Source organism: Malania oleifera, chromosome 1 (assembly GCF_029873635.1).
Source record: "Malania oleifera isolate guangnan ecotype guangnan chromosome 1, ASM2987363v1, whole genome shotgun sequence".
Classification (NCBI taxonomy): Eukaryota; Viridiplantae; Streptophyta; class Magnoliopsida; order Santalales; family Ximeniaceae; genus Malania; species Malania oleifera.
Window position 1 is genome coordinate 26843931 of NC_080417.1, and position 19823 is coordinate 26863753.

The following is a 19823-nucleotide window of genomic DNA, read 5'->3' on the forward strand; positions in this document are numbered from 1 at the left end:
GGAAAGATTACATAAGGACTAACGTAAAGCTACAAGTCATGAAGATAATGAGCATATTGAAGTGATGATCTAAGCTTGGAATATATTGAAACTATATGACATGAAGACTTAGGAATTTAACTTGTATTTATCTTTTTAGAGTCTCATGTAAGTACTTCTAATTTCAATATTGTGATTGAAGCTCTCAGGATTTAACTTTGGACTTGGAGACCTAATTTAGAACATGGAAAATCTTTTATAATGTCCAAAATATATGTCAAAGTAAATCTAAACAAGTTTTGGAATCAAAAAAGGAAAAACACTAAGTTGCATAGTGATCAGGCGACCAAAGTTTTTAACTTAGGCAACTGATATGCTACTGCCAATGTAAATAAGAGATCGGAACAGGGTTAGAAAACTGGACTCTTGGGATCAAGCGATTGAACTACTATTGCCTCTTCTGAAGAGCCAATTTGAATTAGCTCAGGCGACTAATCTCATAGTTTAGGTGACTGAAGCGTATGTTTTAAACTTTCCAAAAGTGCTAACTTCTTTCCAAATGCGATTGATTGGTTTCCAAACTTGGATAAAACTTAGGGAAAACAGTATGAATGTTTCCTACTCTATATAAAGATGCTTTTACGAAATTAGGGAAACCATGTACTTGCACATACAATTTCAAATTCTTGATATATTGTTCATTCATACTCTGAAATATAGCCGTGCGTTTTTGCTGAAAACCCTACATGAAATTCTAATTTGATTTTTCAAAAACTTCTACTCAACAATCAGAATATCTTAGCAATTTTTGTGAGCTTCAATTGATTATTGATTTGTGAAGTATATAGTGTTTTATTTTGTACAATTTTTGCTCTGCTATGAGAGTATTCATATTGTACGAACAAATGATTTATTGGTTTTTGCAATTAGACGATTTGGGGAAAGAATTGTTGCCTAACAAGAGGGTGTTTTCATTAGAGAGGGGTCTCCGCTGCCAACGGAGAGAGGCATACTCCACCTATTAAAGGGAGTGGGTAAAAGAAATCCTCATAGGAAGTTGCTTGAGGCAAGAATGTAGGCGGTAAGCCAAACCTTGTAAAAAATCCAGTGTTCATTCTTCTTTCCCTATCTCTTTAACTTCTACACTTAATTATCTATTGTGCATGTTTTGAATTTGTTGGGAAATTTGCTTAACGCTGAGTTTTGATTGTGTTTGCATCAAGTAATTTAAATTGATTGTTGGTTTATGTTATTGGTTGAACATTCAGACAAGTATTGATATTTGAATTCAGGTGTGATTGGCATGGGTAAAGGTGTGGTGATTGATTAATTGGTTCACACATAAGTATCAAATTTACCTGATTCATATTACTAAATTTTGTCTTGAGAAAATTCGTGGTTGTTGCTGAAATTCAAAACTAAACACTAAAATAACTAAAGTTAAAATTTAGATTGTATTTTCAGCTTCATATATATATATATATAGGATTGTTTATTGGTATAATACGTTTGATCGCTGATTAGTATATTGTGTATGATATTGGTGTAAGGTTGGGATTGATATAAACTTAAAAGGTTTAAAATAAACTGAAGTTCCGCGTAATAATTTTTAAAAACTCAATTCAACCCCCTCGTGGGAGTATACCGTTACTTTCACTTACATCCATAAGAGCAAACAATAGTGTTTTTTCATTATTTTTTGTCAAAAGATATATGGATTACAATATATAACATGTATATATGTAACGTCCCTTAATTTCTAAACATAAAGTATCACATAATAAATGAAATGGTCAACCCGAACCCGTGGGTAATGGGGACACCTATCAAACACAGCGGAAAAACCTAGCAGCAGTAAAAAAATAAAATCACAATCATCCAACCATAATGCATAATAGCAGAGCTTTCTATTAACATTAATATACTGTTTATATGTACAATCTCCAAAAATTCAAAAAAATAACACTAGAACCATACAACAAAAATCTCCTAATCCTAGTTAAATGCTTACCCTTCTAGTAGGGAAGCAACAATCACTTAACGGCGGCCCTGGCCAGCCGGTCTCTCTAGGTTTCCTGAAAAGTTAATTAATATTGGGGGTGAGACACTTCTCAGTAAGAGAAAATAAACTAAATACAGCTGTGTGGCAACATGAACATTTAAAGTGCTTATACATATACAGTACATTTCATAACTCTGGAAATACTCATAATATCATACTGGTTAATCATGTACTTTCGTATTTGTTAGTAAATCATAACATACATAAGCATCTGTTATAACTCGTAACACTGAAAATATACCTAGAATGAATAGCTAGCTAATGTCATGTATTACCCCCATAACGGGTTGTGCAGCCCGAAGGCGGGACCCGACAATGACTGGCCGACCACTGTTGGATCAAATATGTCTGTAAGTACAATGGGCCCGCCACACCCTGGTCCGGACTGTCAGGTGGATGTCCACACTCTACTGAAAGCCACATCGACTATCCATCTCCCATCCCCTTGTGGGACGGTTAGCACTAATCTGAAGTAGATATATGATCTACACATATAGCTACGGTACCAAGCCCTAAATTGAACTAAACTAACATCCTGAATGTAATAACATATAATACATGAATATACATAGTATCATCACGACCTCGTGCAAAAAACATAGATACGGCCTCGTGCCGAAATCATACATATGGCCTCGTGCCAAAATCATAATAAATACGGCCTCGCGCCGATAACATAATAAATATGGCCTCACGCCGATAATATTAGTATGGTCTCGCGCCAAAACATAAATACGGCCTCATGTTGATAATATACATGTGGTCTCGCGCCAAAATCGTTTCAAGTATTTATATTCTGAAAATAACTCATTTATCATATATTTATCAAACTCAGTATAGCATAATTCATTTTTTTTTTCAAAATACCTGAAAATATGCTTTGCTCGTAAAATCATTCATATCATGATTCGTTTCACATAAAAATAATGTCCATGCCACACATGTGCTGTTAAATCTTACTACATACTTTAAAATCATCATTTCTGGCATCTTATACTTACACATACATTTTCATCACAATAGCAGTATTTTCTAATCATACATTTCATATGTAATATACAAAGATAGCATAGGTTTTTCTAAAAATAAATGTGCTTATAATTAATAATATTATGCATGGAAAATTACTGCTTTAGTTTATTTCCTTACCTGGCTACTGAGAAAGCCCCTCAAATTTCCTAACCCGACCCCCGTAGGATTTCCTACTCAATACCCTAAAACTCAAAATCTCCAGTACTAAACATCAATATTTTCATGCGTATGTCAATTTTTATAACTACCTTAAAGTCTAATTTGTCTTAAAAAGCCTTACCTCAACTCTGAGATGATTTCCTACTTCGTTCCCCTAACGATCTGCTCCGACAAACTTGTAGGGAACTTCGTCAGGAGCGTCGTGGTAGCCTCAGATCTTCGATCCAGCGTAAAACTAGCCCAAAATTGAAGAGAGAGAGTGAGAGGGCCGAAGAGGAGAGAGAGAGAGAGAGTGGAGAGGAAGCTTGCATATGAAATAAAAATTGGATTTTTCATATTTATAGGCGGTGGGATTCGTCGACGAGCCCGACCTTCGTCGACGAGTTCTTCACAAATTTCGTCGACGAAATCCACTCCTCGTCGACGAAATTCAGTTAGCTCCGAAACCCCTCTCGGCATTTTCTCGTCGACGAAGCCCTGCGTTTGTCGACGAAATCCTTTAAAACTTCATCGATGAAATCCTGTGTTCGTTGACGAAGCTTGGCAGCTTCCTTCTTTATTTTATTTTGTTTCCATTCCCTTTTCTTTTCCTTCCAAAAATGCAATGTCGTCGACGAAGTCTACGGCCTCCTTCTGTTTCTGTTTCTATTTTCCTCTCTCTTTATTATTCAAATTCCATTTAAAGATTTTGGGTCGTTACAATATATACCCGTCTCAGAGGTTTTCCCCTTGAAATCCAATATATACAACTTCCTAATTCAAAATTTGAAAACCTGTGCTGAGTAACCGAATAAAACCGTTGATCATTTCAGACATACCATCGATGGTTTGAAGTCAAGACCAAATAGTCGAAATAACATAAACAAATTCATCGACTGTTTCTTTATACTTGGACAAAACTGTCAACGGTTTTAGGCAAACCGTCGACGATTTGGTCCTATAAACTAGCATCTCTATTTTCCACCATATTTTCTCTTTGTACATGCGTTCCACTTAACATATGAGTCATATATTATAACAATTATTATAAAAATAATAATAAAACCTTGTAAACAACACTAACACTACTAATAATAAAAAAGGAAAAATAATTATTATTACTTTAAGGACAATAATTATCGTAAAAAAGTAAAAAAAAATATATAATAACTAATAGTGATTATAATGACAGTAGAATTATTTAAAAAAAAATAATATTATTAAATAATAGAAAAATAAGAATCACAAAAATAAAAAATAAAAATTATACTAATAATAATCACTACTATAAAATAATAATAAAAATTATTATAAAATTAAATTATTATCTATTAGGGGTATTTATGTAGATGCCTTATTTTTCATTCTATTATATCAACATTGAAAAATATCAAAACGTTGAAAAAAAATCAAAAGTGTGATTCCTACAATCATTTCATGTGTCTGACCTAATGTAATAATTGTGTTCCAAAAATGAGTCCATTGAAAGTGTCAAATTCCTACTTCAATTTTATTTTGTAAATCAAATAAAAGGTTATAAATAAAGGCATGTGCACAAAAATCAATATTAGTTTTAAAAGTAAAAGTAAATTTTTATTTTTCAATGCTTTTATAATTAAATTTATGAAGTTAGAAAATACTTTAACATTTTTAGAAATACTATTAGTCTTATCAATTACTTTTAAAGGTATAATGCACTAACTTCTACTCCAGGCTTTTGAATATTACTTTTCAATCCACTCTCTTTTCCCCCCCTTTTTTGCTCAATTGTAAAACTATCTATAGTTAACTATACATTTATAAAATATATTTTATGTATTAAATAATTAAAAGGATATTTTTGCCTTTGTACAAAATACATTTAGTTCGAACTTCAAAAAAATTTTAACTTTAAAAAAAGTTTGAAAATTTTTAAATGATAATTTTATCTTCATATAATCAATTTTCATAATTTGTACTTAATTATCTTGTGAAATTCGAATTTAATTAAAAAAAAAATTTTAACCGTATATGAATAAAAATTAATTATTTAAAATTTCAAAAATAATTTAGAATAACAACTTAAGGTAAGTTCTCACAATTTTCAAATGATAATTGTGTAGAAATTTTTTTAATTATGAATAAGAATTATCTGAAGTTTAAATAAAGAAATATTTTTATATTAGAATAATTGAATAATATTATCATTTTAAAAAAAATTTAAGCATGAAAACATGTTTTATTAATAATTAATTAAGAATAAAAGAGCTGACTGCAGGAACAACCGAGCTTATGATGGATTTTATAAATCCAAAAACTTGGGGGAGATGAGTGTAAAATTCGATTTTACTTTAGTTTTTAATGATAAGTGTTGTTTTTAATTTATAATTAGCTATATAGACCCACTTGTCAATTTACTATTATATAACTTCAAACAACCCAATATTTATAATCTCCGTCAGACAGAAGTTGCGACGAAGGAGATAAAGAGAAAACGCTCCTAATCGCGAGAAAAATAAATCCATTATAAGGGCTTTGTTTATTTATACTTAGTAAATTATATTTTTTCTGGAGCAAGAATGGAAAAAAGGAAATTGCTCGTAGGCCAAAGCAACGGCACTAGAGGGTTTTTAAGTTTGTTATTAATGATATTGAAGCAGGGAAAACAGTAGAGGGAAGTTCAAATGTCACTCTCCCTTGCTCATTTCTTGCCACATTTGCTTACAGGAAGAAGAAAGCTGTTATGGGGTTTTTGACATGGAGGAGTGGTTGTGGGCTGTGATGGCGGAAAATGGGGGAAGGACCCACATCGAGAAAGAGCTTAAAAGGGTTGAATTCAATCCACGTATGTGTGTGAATGCTCCATTTGCATTCTTGGTTGGCTTGTGGCGGCTTTAAGAAAGGTGGGAGATCAAATTCCAGAGCTCTTCCACTGTTGACGAATATCCCTTTTGTGTATTGGTCCTGGGTTCGCGTAGGATTCAAGTATTCTTCCATTCATTTTCGGACCCTCGCTCCTTTCTTTCCTCTACTCGGAATGTTTGTTTGACTTTGCTCCTCAGGAAAAAAAAAAAAAGCACTGATTTATTTTGTCCTCTTTTATTATTCTCTGGATTTATGTAGGCGAGAGCGTTGGGACAATATCTGATTCTGTCCTCTGATTCTTCTTGTGGTGGTTCTGCCTTGAAGCCAATTTGCAGTGCTCTCTGATCAGGGATTCATCAGATTCCAAACTTTTTCAGGGGTGAGTTGCTGACACATGATTTAATTGTTATTTTACATCTCTCTCTCTCTCTCTCTCTCTCTCTCTCTCTCTCTCTCTCGGTATATTTTGGGAGATTCTGTTTCTGGGTTACTGATTCAGAGTGCCCATCATTCCCATGGTCTGTGCTTTTCTTAGTGGTGATGCTCAAAACTGTCTATATAGGTTGGATTGGATTGAGGCACCCTTTTGATGAGATTTTGGGAGTTCGTGCTCCTGAGATGTTCTCAACTTTCTTCTAAAGTGCAAATGCTGTTAATTTTCTCCAGGGCTTTGTTGGACTTGGGAAGATGAGATATAATTTTGTTTCCTATTTCCTTTCCGCTTATTCTGCTTTTATTTGCTCTTTTTTCCTCGATTGTGTTATATTGATCAAATTTTCTTTGTGGTGTTGGTATATGTCTCCCAGTTTTCAATTCTTGTTTTTTGATTGCCAAACTTTTATTCTGCTTGTTTCCTTGTTGGCCTAAGCAACTTAGAAAGTTTTCATAAGAAGAAACATATTTTCGCGAATCAGCTTTCCTTTCATTTCCCTAACATGGATACTTGTGAAGAACTTCCGAAGTGATTATCAGCTTCCATAAAGTCCCAGTGGTAAACACATTTACGTAGTGGACTAAACGAATTGCTTGCAGTAGCAGGAGATGTCTCTGAAGAAGCTTTTTTTCCTTTCTCTGTGGGTTCAATTGGGTTATACATTTCTGTCGCCTAGTTTAATGATTGACTAATGTGCAGGAAAAATTTGCCAGCCCAGATACACTATTTCACATTATGGGCTGGTTCAAAAAGATCCTTAAAGGTTCTTCGACCCATAAGATATCAGAAGGACAGTATCATGGGAAATATGAAGATGATAGATTTTGGGAAGAGCCTTCACCTACAGTGGTAATTTCTGTTGCTGCCATGTATCGCTAAGCTGTTATTGCTTTTGCTTTTCCATCGCGTGGTTTGAATAGCAAGTCCAGTTGTAGGTTTAAAAAATTAGCATATCTCAATATTTTTTACTTTTGAAGCAGGAGAAATGCACAGAAGTCTCAATAATTATGCATTATTCATTGGTTTTGTTGTGTTTAATGTATGTTTTTGGAGAATTTGCATGCAGAATGCATGGTCTGACACTGAGAATGAAGAGATTGATCGTGCTATTGCGCTTTCTCTTTCGGAAGAAGACCAGAAAGGAAAAAAGGTGGTTGGTAAGTTGTATGGACTTTACCAGTGACCATGAGCACTCATATCACTTGTCATGTTGGATAAGTTCTCATCTTATGAGCCTTCTCAAATGTAACTTAATTTTTTTAAAGGAATTTCAAATTCATTTGTCAAGAAAACTTAACATTAACGATTCATACTGGTAATCTTTCTTATGATGGATGATTAGTTACATAATCCTGCTGTTCTTGCCGAGTTAACTGATGAGGATGGTAGTGTATCTTTTACTATTGTAAATGGCCATGCTAATATGGCAGGACAAATTAAAAATCATTACCTTACCTCGTTAGATATGCTACTCTGTTAGTCAAAGTACCTCAAAATAAATTGTTAAGATGAAAAATTAGACCAATAAAATTCCTTCACATACATGTTCTGCTTTGTGGCCTATAGGATTCTATTTGTTCTTGCTCAATTCTTTTCTTCAACTGCACCAAAATGAAAGAAATGTACCACTATTTTTGACGTTGCTATGAAATTTCATTATAACAACAGTAATAATACAAAGGTTAATTGTTTAAGAACTGCTGTTGCACCAGGTATGTTATTCAATTAACTTGCACTTGTTTTCTCCTGCGAAGTATTGAATCTGCCTATATAAAATCTTAAAAAGTTGCTTGTGTGGAGAAATATCAAGTAATTCTATTTTCTCATTTTATTATTATTTTTAATTTGCTTCTAATAAAGTGCAAAAGTTTTTACAATGTGAAATACCGTGAGGTCTGTCCTTTGAAGTTTAATTTAACAAGTAACTGTAAAACCCTGATGTCTTTTAGTTCTATGTACTGTGGATGCGATCCTAGTGAAATTCAAGTAAGTTTCAAAGAAATGTCTTCTTGTTGAATATAATCAATATACTGGTTTCGTCTTTGCTAGGAAAATCACGAAGGGATTGTTAGGCAGAACGGACATGCGACTCATTTGTCAAAAGATAAAAAGGAAAATACACTTACACCCACTATTTTATTCCTGGGCTGCAGTAAGTAGGTCGAGAGGTCGTTCCACCCCTTGTCCCTGAATATCGGAACTTTACCATTTATTACAAACTTCCCCTTAAATTTTTTGAAGTGACACTTACATCCCCTAAACTATTAAAAAGGGTGTAATAGTGTTAACATCTGTTAACTAAAATATTAAAAATACCTTAACATCCTTATATTTTAATCTCACTCCATCTAACTTGGTAGCAACTTGTTGACAGCAAGAATCCTACAACATTCTTCTCCCTCCACATGCTTACTAATATATTTCTCCCCTTCAATGCCACTTCACTACATGCTAGGTTTGAGCATAATTTGGCCAAAATTGAATTAACTGAGTAAATTCAATTAGTTTGTCTCGTTAAAAGTTTATTCGGTTCAGTTTGATTTTCATTCTCACTGAATTTTAATTTTTAGTTTTTGGTTCGGTTTTAGGGTTTAATATGTTTGGTTAACTAAATTCATTGATTAGTGTATATTTGTAACTCATAATTATATATAATATATATTATATATTACAATTTTATGCATATTCCATATATTAAAAATATATATATATATATATATAATACTAAAATATTAAATTGGTTAAAATTAGTTAACCAATTTAACCAAAATTTGGTTTGGTTAGTTTTGGGATTTGTTAATATAAAACTTTGGTTCGGTTAATAGGATTCTTTGACTGAAATTTTTTGATTATTTCAGTTAATTAACAGAATTAATGTACCAACCGAGTCCTAACCCTATTAAACGCTCTAGAAAAAAAGGGTCTCAATTTTTTTTTTTCATCTCTATGGCTTTTGGAACCGTAACAGTAAGGATGCTCTCCTTTTTCTTGAGTAGAAGTTTGGGAAAAAGCACTCTTATGGTTGGTAACCACCTATTAGGTATTGAAAGTAAATTTAATGATTTTAAAGTTCATCACCAAATGTTATTAATTTATAATGTTATGACAAAACATCTATTGTGAAGTTTCTGATTTCATTTATATACACCATATATAAACGCATTTAAATTTTATAAATAATAAAAAAGTATTTCTTCTTATTAAGTTCAAATTATTTCTTTTATTAAGTTTTTTGAATAGTAAAATATAATTTCATAAGATATATGTTATGTGAATAGGTAAAGATTGCAACTATAGCATATGCTATTTTATTAATGTAATATATTACCCATGCAATGCATATATAGTATATTTTTATTTTATATAATTAATTATTTAATTCCTCAAAAAAAATTTCCCTACAATTCAATTAATTTTTTCTATGTTTTAACAAATTAACATGTTATTTCTTTTGGTGTTTTTTTTTTTTTTTGGTCATCTAAGCACAAAATAGTTGTATTTTTTTTTTCCTTATGTCATCTTTGCCACACTCAAATAGTAGAATTTATCAATGATAATATTCCTTAGACAAATAACTGTAATTTTGTCTTAAAAAATTACTAACCATTCATGTGGCATACAAATTACAAAAATTCATTAGATTTAACATTGTTTGTTAATGGAAGGGATTTTTTGCAGCCATGAATATAGTTTGAGGGGTCAAGTGTCACCTTTAGAAGTTAAGGAGGCTATTTGTATTAGATGGTATAATTGAGAGGGTGTAAGTGTGTTTTCCCCAAAACTAAATGAATGAAAAAATATTGTTGAACTTAGTCATTGTTTGTTCCATCTTATCTGTTAGGAAGGACATATTGAATAGTGAATGTGGCATTGACATCGGTGTGAGTTTGATTTTTTCTGTATAGGTGTATGGAAATGAAGTTCTGCATTGAGTCTCATGATTTTCTGTTTGGTGTTTAGACAATGAATCCTACTTGGAGGAAGATGAACAACTTGCCAAAGCTCTTCAAGAAAGTTTGAACATGGAGTCTCCTCCTCGATATGATAACGAACCTATAATTCAACCGTATCCATTCTTCTTTTCGTCTGGATTTAGGTATATGTGATCCTTTTATTGACTTTATTCTATTTATATAATCACTCCCTGCATGCAGATCGTTCTACTGTTTACATTGTGAAATTTAGGAGAAAAATGATTTTTAAACATTTTAAAGAGTGAAGAATCGCATTTCCCATGAGGAAGTTGGGGAATTGATTCATGTTCAGCAACACTTGTCATAAGCAATTTTTTGGCATTTCACTGTTATTGCCTATATGGACAACATTTTGTTGTTGTTGTTGTTCACATGGGCCAACATGCAGATGGATTGTTTTAGTTATTGCCATTCATCCCCCTGGTTATAGCAATTCCAACGCATAGCAGTGTGTCACGAGCTAAGCTTGTTCAGGGCATTATGCTTGCCTGTGACCGCTTGTCTCGTGTACTTGGGATGGGTTTCCATCATGTAAATGCTAGTGTAGGGTTATTTTCCAGTATTTACTTCATTGTATGCCAAATAAGGTAATATGACTCCTTGGTCACTTTGATGTTTCCTAGTATCAAGATAATAATTACATAAAAACCTCTTTAGGGGAGGTTGGGTGTTCATCAGTCATTGTAAGACTCACTAGCTATTATCAACGTGTTGAGCCTACTTGCCTCCCTTGCTAAACACACATTGTCAATGGAGGTGTTGTTAATGAATTGCGTAGATTCAATGTTTACTGCTTGCTTGCCACTTCTTTCATGAATGCTTACTGTTTCTGTTGCCATTTGATTGAATGCTAATGAAAGTGTTTTGTGGATGAATGTTGGTAAACGATAGGCTGGCTAGTTAAGCAAGAGTGCTTTAGCTAGCCCTGCGCGACCCTTTCACAAAGGTGTGAAAATAGTCGTCCGTGACACTTAGTGTCAGAGCAAAGGTTCAGTTGCTACAAGAATTTAGTTACCTTCGTTGTGGGATTTAGTTAGATTTGGTAAGTGACCATGGCATCAAACAATGCTGAGAGGATCAGTGTGTTGGAAGCATAGGCTGAGGCAACAGCCAACACTGCGGCTGAGGAGGTGGCCTAGATGAGGGAACTTCTTGATGAAGTGATGGGATGACAAAAGCATCAAGCAAGTTTGTTAGGTGAGATGTTAGAGGACTTTCGCCATATAGTGGAATTTTTGAAGTCATGGATGGTTGATCTAGATGCAAAGATGATTTTGATGGTTCTTGCTATGGGGAACTCCAACACTCCGGGAGTTAGCAAGACTAAGGTACCAAAACCTAGGACGTATGGGGGTGCCTGTGATGCCAAGGAGTTGGAGAACTTCTTCTTTGATGTGGAGCAGTACTTTCGCATTGTGAGGATGACCTCATAACAATTAAAGGTGGATACTGCAACCATATTCTTGGTTGGTGACGCCAAACTGTGGTGGTGTACCAAGTACCAGGATATTGAAATTGGATGATGTGTAGTGGATAGTTGGGCAGACATGAAGAGAGAGCTCAAGGCCCAATTCTTTCTTGAAAACGTTGAGTATAATGCTAGGAAAAAGCTAAGAGACCTCAAGCATACTGCGTCAATTAGGGAATATGTGAAACTATTTTTTGGTTTGATGTTGTATATCTGGACATGTCGGAGAAGGTTAAGTTGTTCTATTTTCTAGAGGGGATGAAACCGTGGGCAAGAACTGAACTTCATAGGCAAAGAGTTCAAGACTTGTCTACTGCACAAGCTGTTGCAGAACGCTTGAGTGACTATGTTGGTAATAACCCCGCTTTGTCCAAAGGGTTTGGCAGATAAGGAAACAGTGGAAAGTCTTTCAAGAAAGACAAACCCAAGAGTGGTTCAGCCGAATATAAAACATCAACCTCAAAGGAAGTTTCGTCGTCTAAAGGAATCAACACACCCAATGGAGAGACGAAGAGTAAAATTTCGTGCTACTTGTGTGGAGGATCTCATAGAGTGAGTGAGTGTCAATGCAAGGGATTACTCCATGCCTTACAAACTTCCACTTCAGGACAAGTGGTGGAAAGCGAGGAGGAAGAGGATGATGCTCCAAGAGTGGGTGCAATGCGGCAAGTGAATGCATTGGAAAAGTAAGCGAAAGCACCGAAAGTTACACGAGCATAAGGGCTAATGTTTGTGGACTTGAGGATCAATGGGAAGAGTACCTGCGCTATGGTGGAAATGGGGCTACTCATAATTTTGTTTCGCAATTGGAAGCATGGAGACTCAAATTATCCTTAGAGAAGGATACATGACGCATGAAAACAATTGATTCTGTAGCCCAGCCTACTCTGGGAGTAGCCAAGCAAGTGACTGTAAAGCTTGGACAGTGGAAAGGTCATGCGAATTTCACAGCGGTGCCATTGGATGACTTTCCCATCATTTTAGGAATGAAGTTCCTAAGGGGGACGAAGGCAGTGCTGATGCCTTCGGATGGTTCCCTATGTCTAATGGGAGATCACTCGTGCATGGTGCAAGTCGTTGCGACGAAAGGAGATGATGAGAAGTCCCTTTCAGCCATACAACTCAATGAGGGATTGAGAAAGGGTGAGTAGACACATCTAGCCAAGGTGGTGGTAAATGAACAAGTAGGCCAAGAGCTAGTGCCTACGACCATCCAAGCGTTGTTGGATGAGTACAAGGAGGTGTTGCCGGATAAGCTGCCTCACAATTTGCCTTCACGATGGACGTTGGAGCATGGGATCGAGTTGTTGCTAGGAGTGGAACCACCTGCAAAAGGGCCATGTCGGATGGTGCCTCCAAAGTCAGTAGAGTTGGGGAAACAGCTTGATGAGTTGGATGGGGGATGTGTTCACCCTTCCAAAGCACTGTTGGGAGCATCAGTGTTGTTTCAGAGGAAACATGAAGAGCATCTACGTAAGGTATTCGACAGGCTTAGGGGAAATAGTCTGTATGTGAAGAAAGAGAAGTGTTCTTTCACTTAGCGGAGCAACAAATTTCTTGGTCATGTGGTTGAATAAGGTTGTATCTAGAAGGGTATGGAGAAGGTAAGGATGATTCAAGAACGGAAGATCCCCATGACAGTGAAGGAGCTGTGTTCCTTTCTTGGCCCTACCTGCTATTACAGTAAGTTCATTGAGGGGTATTTGCGAATGACTCCAATGACAGCACTACTGAAGCAGAGGTATTATTGGCCACACATTTGTGATGATGTGGTTTATTATACTTGGACTTGTCTCACTTGCCCAATACACAAGGGGGAGCGGAGGAAGTATGGTACGTTCATGGCTGTACCAAAGTACTGTTCGGCAAAGGAGATGGCACAATTGTTCCTTGTGACTGTTGTGAATTATTGGGGTGTTCCCCAAGACACTGTTTGTGACGGAGACATAATATTCACCGACAACTTCTTGACAAAATTTTTCAGGATCTTCAGGTCACATCTTGACATCTCTTTGAGTTATCACCGACAAATAGACGGACAGACGGAGAGATTCAAAAAGCTACTGGAAGAGTACTTGCACCATTTTGTCAACGACAACTAGAAGAACTAGGTGCAACTACTTGACGTGGCTCCGTTCTGTAGCAATGCCCAAAGGAGCTCAACAACCAACAAGAGCCCTTTTGAGCTTGTTACAGCCTAGCAGTTGCTGTTATATCACACAGTGGGCGAGCCAAACAGAGGAAAGAGTCACAGGGTGTACATCTTCACCAGAGAATGGAGATAGAATGCAAAGATTGCCCGAACTTATCTGGAGAAAGTTTCTAATCAGATGAAGAAGTGAGTAAATCAGGGGAGAAGACCGCAGTTTCATGTCAGTTGCCTTAAGCCGTTCAATGCCGATGCCGATGATCTGAGCAGAAGTCAGTCAAATAGAGTAGAGTTGAAGACAGTGCAACCTGATAGACGTGAAGTTGAAGAGATCCTTGCTGACAAAAAGTTCATATTCTCGAGGAAGAAGTTCCTAGTGAAGTGGAAATGCTTTGATGACAAAGAAATCAGCTGGATTTCTGTGGAAGATATTCAACCGTTCGTGGACAAACTTGAAGTGTACCTATCGCCAAAGTCTACGAGGACGCCGACTGCATAAGTGGGGGAATGCCATGAGCTAAGCTTGTTCAGGGCATTATGCTTGCCTGTGACCGCTTGTCTTGTGTACTTGGGATGGGTTTCTATCATGTAAATGCTAGTGTAAGGTTATTTTCCAGTATTTATTTCATTGTATGCCAAATAAGGCAGTATGACTACTTGATCACTTTGATGTTTCCTAGTGCCAGGATGATAATTTCATAAAAACCTCTTTAGGGGAGAGTGAGTGTTCATTAGTCATTGTAAAACTCACTAGCTATTGTCAATGTTTTTAGCGTACTTGCCTCCCTTGCTACATGCACATTGTTAACGGAGGTGTTGTTAATGAATTGCTTAGATTCAATGTTTACTGCATGCTTGTCACTGCTTTCATGAATGCTTATTGTTTCCGCTGCCATTTGATTGAATGCTAATGAAAGTGTTTCGTGGATGAATGTTGGTAAACGATAGACTGGCTAGTTAAGCATGTTTTAGCTAGCGCTGCACGACCCTTTCACAAAGGTGTGAAAATAGTCGGCCCGTGACACAGTGTGATGCATCATTTGTTGCCAGGAAAACATGAATGAGAGCTGGAAAGTTTCTATTTTCTTGCTATTCTAAATTGGAGCAGCATTTGCCCCAAAAAAAAAAAATTTTAGTGGCAGTTGTAAGACTCCACATTTTATATTTTTTTCGTATGATTTTTTTTCAATTAAAGACTTGGAACCGTGAGATATGAAACAATATTGTACAATTTTGTTGACTTCTCAAAATTTCTTAATGGTTTAGATGTTAACATATCTGACAAGTTGTAGGAAAAGGCAAAATTATGCAAACTGTGGCTTCATCTAATATGGATATTTGACTTGCAAAACAAGTCACAAACATGTCAGCTGCAAATCTGCCAAAAAAAACGCCGTAAAAAGGGCATAACACATCTGCTGCTAGAATGACTAGCTGTTAGTTGAGTCATGGTGATCTCCTCTAAAGTCATATTGTCTTGGCCTTGACTGAGTTGACAACTTGTGAGGCTTTGATGCCTGTTTGGTCCTCCAGGATGTTCTCAAGTTGGGAACTGGTTGTGAATCAATCTCTTCTTGGAGTATTTCTTAGATTGAATAAATTAAACGAAGGAAATATTGGTCAAATGGAATCTGATCGATGAGAAAATTTCAGGAAGATGTAACCTCATGATCTAACAGTTTCTCAGACCAACTTGTCAGATAATGAGAAACTTGGGTTGTCATCATTTTATCTGGAATGAGTATGTCTATGGTCCATTGGTTAATGGTGAAGGAGGTACTTATGTAACACTTGAAAATTGTTTTACCATGATAGCAACAACATTGGAGGACAAGAACAGCAATGTGCAATATCTTGGAAGTTCTTTTAAACAGAATAACAATATTTTTGAACATTGGAACATCTTGCATTTTTATGTGGCTATCTCAACTTCCTACTAGCTTTCATGGACATCTATTGAAACTTTACCTGGTTGCAACATTTCAAAGTATTTCATTCCAATGGCAAGTACATTGGAGGGCCAGAACAGTTTCAAGTAATGTCAGAAGACTCAACTTTTAAATATAAAATTGCTTGTTGTATAAACATCACACCTTGCATATTAGTAAGTTATTTTCTTTTCGGGCTTGATGGACACTATGAAACTTGACTGGGTTACTTAAACAACATTGCCTGTAGGATCTGTGCTGGTTGCAATGCTGAGATTGGTCATGGGCGATTCTTGAGTTGCATGGGTGGTGTTTGGCATCCAGAGTGTTTTCGCTGCCATGCTTGCAATCTACCCATATCTGATTATGAGGTACAAATCATGTCAGAAACTAGTTTGATTTTATCTTGGAATTAGCTGATGAAGTGCTTGAATTCTCAGCTGACTTCCCTGTAATTTTAGTGGTTCTAGGAGTATGATTCGAATGGTATTATTGACTAGTTAATCATTTATTTTGTGTTAGTTTTCTGTGTCAGGGAATCGCCCTTATCATAAATCCTGCTATAAAGAGCACAATCACCCAAGATGTGATGTTTGCAAGAACTTTGTAAGTATTATAATGCCTAGACACTATCAAGTCAATTGTGAAAAGGAAGCTGGTTGTATTACTTGTGCTTATCTATTAATGTGAAGATCTATTTGTTAGGGAGTTACTTTTCTTTAGATACACTCTTCTGATCAAAGAGGCTACATAGTATCTGTCATTGAATTGTTGATGTAGTGTACCATGTATATTCTTTTCTAGTATCTGTCTTTGAATTGTTGATGTAACGTACCATGTATATTCTTTTCTTTTCCTTTTTACCCCTCTCATTACATAATTAATTAATTATCAAATCAGTGTTTAACTAATGATTTACAACTTCACCAAGAATCTTCATGCTCCTGGAGAGTCTACTGCTCTCACTTGAACTTTTACAAGTTCAAAGGAACACCTGAAAATAACAAATCCTGTGGTGCGTTGGAAAATCATAAAATTATCAGCCAATTTCAAGCACACCAAATCAAGTGCTCTAGCGCAAAAGAAATTCAGCAGGCCGTCCTTTCCAGAAAAAATTCAAACCTACAAAGATGTACTAAATTTGAAATGTGGCAGCCCACTTTCTTGAATGCAATTATCTTGATCTCCTTAGCTCAAAATTTAACTCAATCAAATAGAGCCATAGCTCAACCCTGAACTCCTTCGCTCAAAATTTATAATATGGTCATCTGGTGTAGATGTATGATGTTTTCAGTTCAGCTCATGCTGCTGGAAGCCACTGCAGTTGTTTTGCTGCATACTCCCATCTGTATCTCTCGCACTCCCAAAGCATTTTTTTTTTTTTAATTTCGTATTTCATTTTCCTTTCTGTATGTGGCCATTTGACCTTTTTCGGGCATTTGAGGGTGGTTGTGGAGCCAAATAACTTTCTGACATTTTTTTGTTGAGATCCCATGATTACACATGATCCTTACTGCCAGTTTGTGGGTAGGAATTTTCATAATTATCGCAATCCATGGTATCTTTTTCAAGAAAAATACTAATGGGATTAACGTGTGGATTTGTCCAATCTCAATCTTGTCTGCTCTTCATCTTTACTGCTGTCTAATGCCAATAAGACCTTTTTTCCTGGATTTTTCTCTTGCTTTTGATGATGTTTTTTATTATTGAAAATTTTTGGGAAAATAAGGCGTGTTTTATTATATTTTTGTTCTTCTGTGCATTTTAACATCATTGCCTTTAATATTTTTCTTCATTTTCTTTGTGTATTTACAGATCCCAACAAATTTAAGTGGGCTTATTGAGTACAGGGCACATCCTTTCTGGCTACAAAAATACTGCCCCTCACATGAGCATGATGGTACTCCGAGGTGTTGTAGCTGTGAAAGAATGGAGGTTAGTTGAAAGACAATACCACGTCAATTAAAAAATCACCACCTCCCCTCCATCACAAGAAATCCATTTATAGCTAGCCAATGAGTGCCAACCATTCTTTCTTTGCTTACAATTATTTTTAATAGCAAACCTTTCAATCTTTGCAGCCGAGGGACACAAGATATCTGTTGCTTGATGATGGTCGTAAGCTATGCTTAGAGTGTCTGGATTCTGCAATTATGGATACTCATGAATGCCAACCTCTTTACCTTGAAATACAAGAATTTTATGAAGGTTTAAATATGAAAGTGGAGCAGCAAATTCCATTACTGTTGGTTGAGAGGCAAGCACTAAATGAGGCTATGGAAGGAGAAAAGAATGTAAGGGCTGACGTGTTGAGGCAATTGTACTTGAGATGAATGCATACTTATTATTTGTCTAAATCTTCATCTTATTTCCTTAAACTTTTGACAGGGTCATCATCACATGCCTGAGACTAGAGGGCTTTGCCTGTCTGAAGAACAAACCATTAGCACTGTATGGACTTCTTTACTGATTCCTTATGTTTAAACTGACATGATGTGACTTTGTTACAGCATTTCCTTATATTGAAGCATATACTTGGTTGGCTGAAAAAAAATAATAATAATAATACAGATCTCAAGGAGGCCTAAGATTGGGGAAGGGTATCGAATCATAGACATGTTTACAACTCCTTTCAAGCTAATCCGTCGATGTGAAGTGACAGCAATTCTCATTTTGTATGGCCTCCCTAGGTATTATTTCTCGTATTATATTCCCATCTATGGTCATTACATTTTTGAGTCTGATATCTGTGGCCAAACATATTTGTAAATACAGGCTGTTGACTGGGTCAATCCTTGTCCATGAGATGATGCATGCATGGCTCCGGCTCAAAGGTGTTTTTTTTGTTTTTCCTTGACCAATATTTTTCCTGATGATATTTACTTATTTAATGCGACAAGATAGCAACTATTGATTGGAAGTTTAAAAGGCTAGCCAAATATGAATCCCTTCTGGATTGGATGTTTAATAGGTTACCCCAATCTGAGTCCAGAGGTTGAAGAAGGTATCTGCCAGGTCTTAGCTCACATGTGGTTGGATGCTGAGACTTTTTCTGGGTCTGGCAGTGAAGCTTTTTCAGCAGCAGCAGCATCGTCGTCGTCATCATCGTCATCGTCACCATCTTCATCATCGCCGGCCTCTGCTTCAAATTCATCAAAGAAGGGTAAACGCTCTCAATTTGAGAAGAAACTAGGTGAGTTTTTTAAGCACCAGATCGAGTCGGATACTTCGGCAGCTTATGGAGAAGGATTCAGATTAGGTAATCAGGCGATGCTCAAGTATGGCCTCAAGAGCACCCTTGAGCATATTCGGCTGACAGGAAGCTTTCCCATATGAATTACAGATTGATCTGCTCATTCTTCTTATAGAAATCAATACCTCAATCCCATTTATACTAAGGACTCAAGCACGTGTAAATTAGTCTAGTGACAAATATACCTAGATGGGAAAAAAATAGTGACAATAAAGAGCAATAAGGAGCTGCTTTTTGAAAACAATTGTTGTAGACACCTCTCAAATATGGGCACTAGATATATGTATCATCATAATGTTTACTGGTCAATATGAAGGAAGCATAAACCATCTCAATGTTTAATGGAAGTACTTTATTTTCTTGTGTTTGTAAGGTTTCTCTCCCAGCAGTTTCTTTTGAAAAGGTCTGTATTTGGAGAGAAACTTCTCTGCACTTGAAAAATAACGCATTTTACATTTTGTTTCTGTGCTATGTACAAGAGTGGTCGCAGTGCTGTGATGAAGGCAACTAGAAAATTTTGACGAAAATGTTCAAAATACCCATGTCCTCAATGGCTTCTTTCT

General features: G+C 35.8%; 1 protein-coding gene across 4 annotated transcripts; it reads left to right on the forward strand.

Annotated features, from left to right (window-relative positions):
- Positions 1-5648: 5648 nt before the first annotated feature.
- Positions 5649-19607, forward strand: LOC131146382 (protein DA1-related 1-like). 4 transcript variants are annotated; one of them, XM_058095985.1, is made up of 13 exons: positions 5649-6093; positions 6314-6434; positions 7188-7337; positions 7555-7645; positions 10449-10584; positions 16258-16378; positions 16530-16613; positions 17823-17942; positions 18089-18301; positions 18396-18458; positions 18579-18697; positions 18783-18841; positions 18979-19607. In XM_058095985.1, the coding sequence occupies exons 3-13, from the start codon at positions 7224-7226 to the stop codon at positions 19341-19343; spliced, it is 1485 nt and encodes a 494-aa protein (XP_057951968.1). In that variant the 5' UTR covers positions 5649-6093; positions 6314-6434; positions 7188-7223; the 3' UTR covers positions 19344-19607. The 4 variants fall into 4 exon arrangements, with proteins under 4 accessions (XP_057951968.1, XP_057951960.1, XP_057951976.1 ...); XM_058095977.1 differs by having other exon boundaries at positions 5664-6175; XM_058095993.1 differs by having other exon boundaries at positions 5667-6093; positions 6618-7337.
- Positions 19608-19823: the final 216 nt, after the last annotated feature.

Bases quoted from the DNA above. Each gene is read 5' to 3' on its own strand.
- LOC131146382 (XM_058095985.1), top strand. From the start codon at position 7,224: ATGGGCTGGTTCAAAAAGATCCTTAAAGGTTCTTCGACCCATAAGATA. The intron at 17,943-18,088 runs GTTAGTTGAAAG...CAATCTTTGCAG, and splicing joins GTAGCTGTGAAAGAATGGAG to CCGAGGGACACAAGATATCT. The intron at 18,459-18,578 runs GTATGGACTTCT...ATAATAATACAG, and splicing joins AAGAACAAACCATTAGCACT to ATCTCAAGGAGGCCTAAGAT.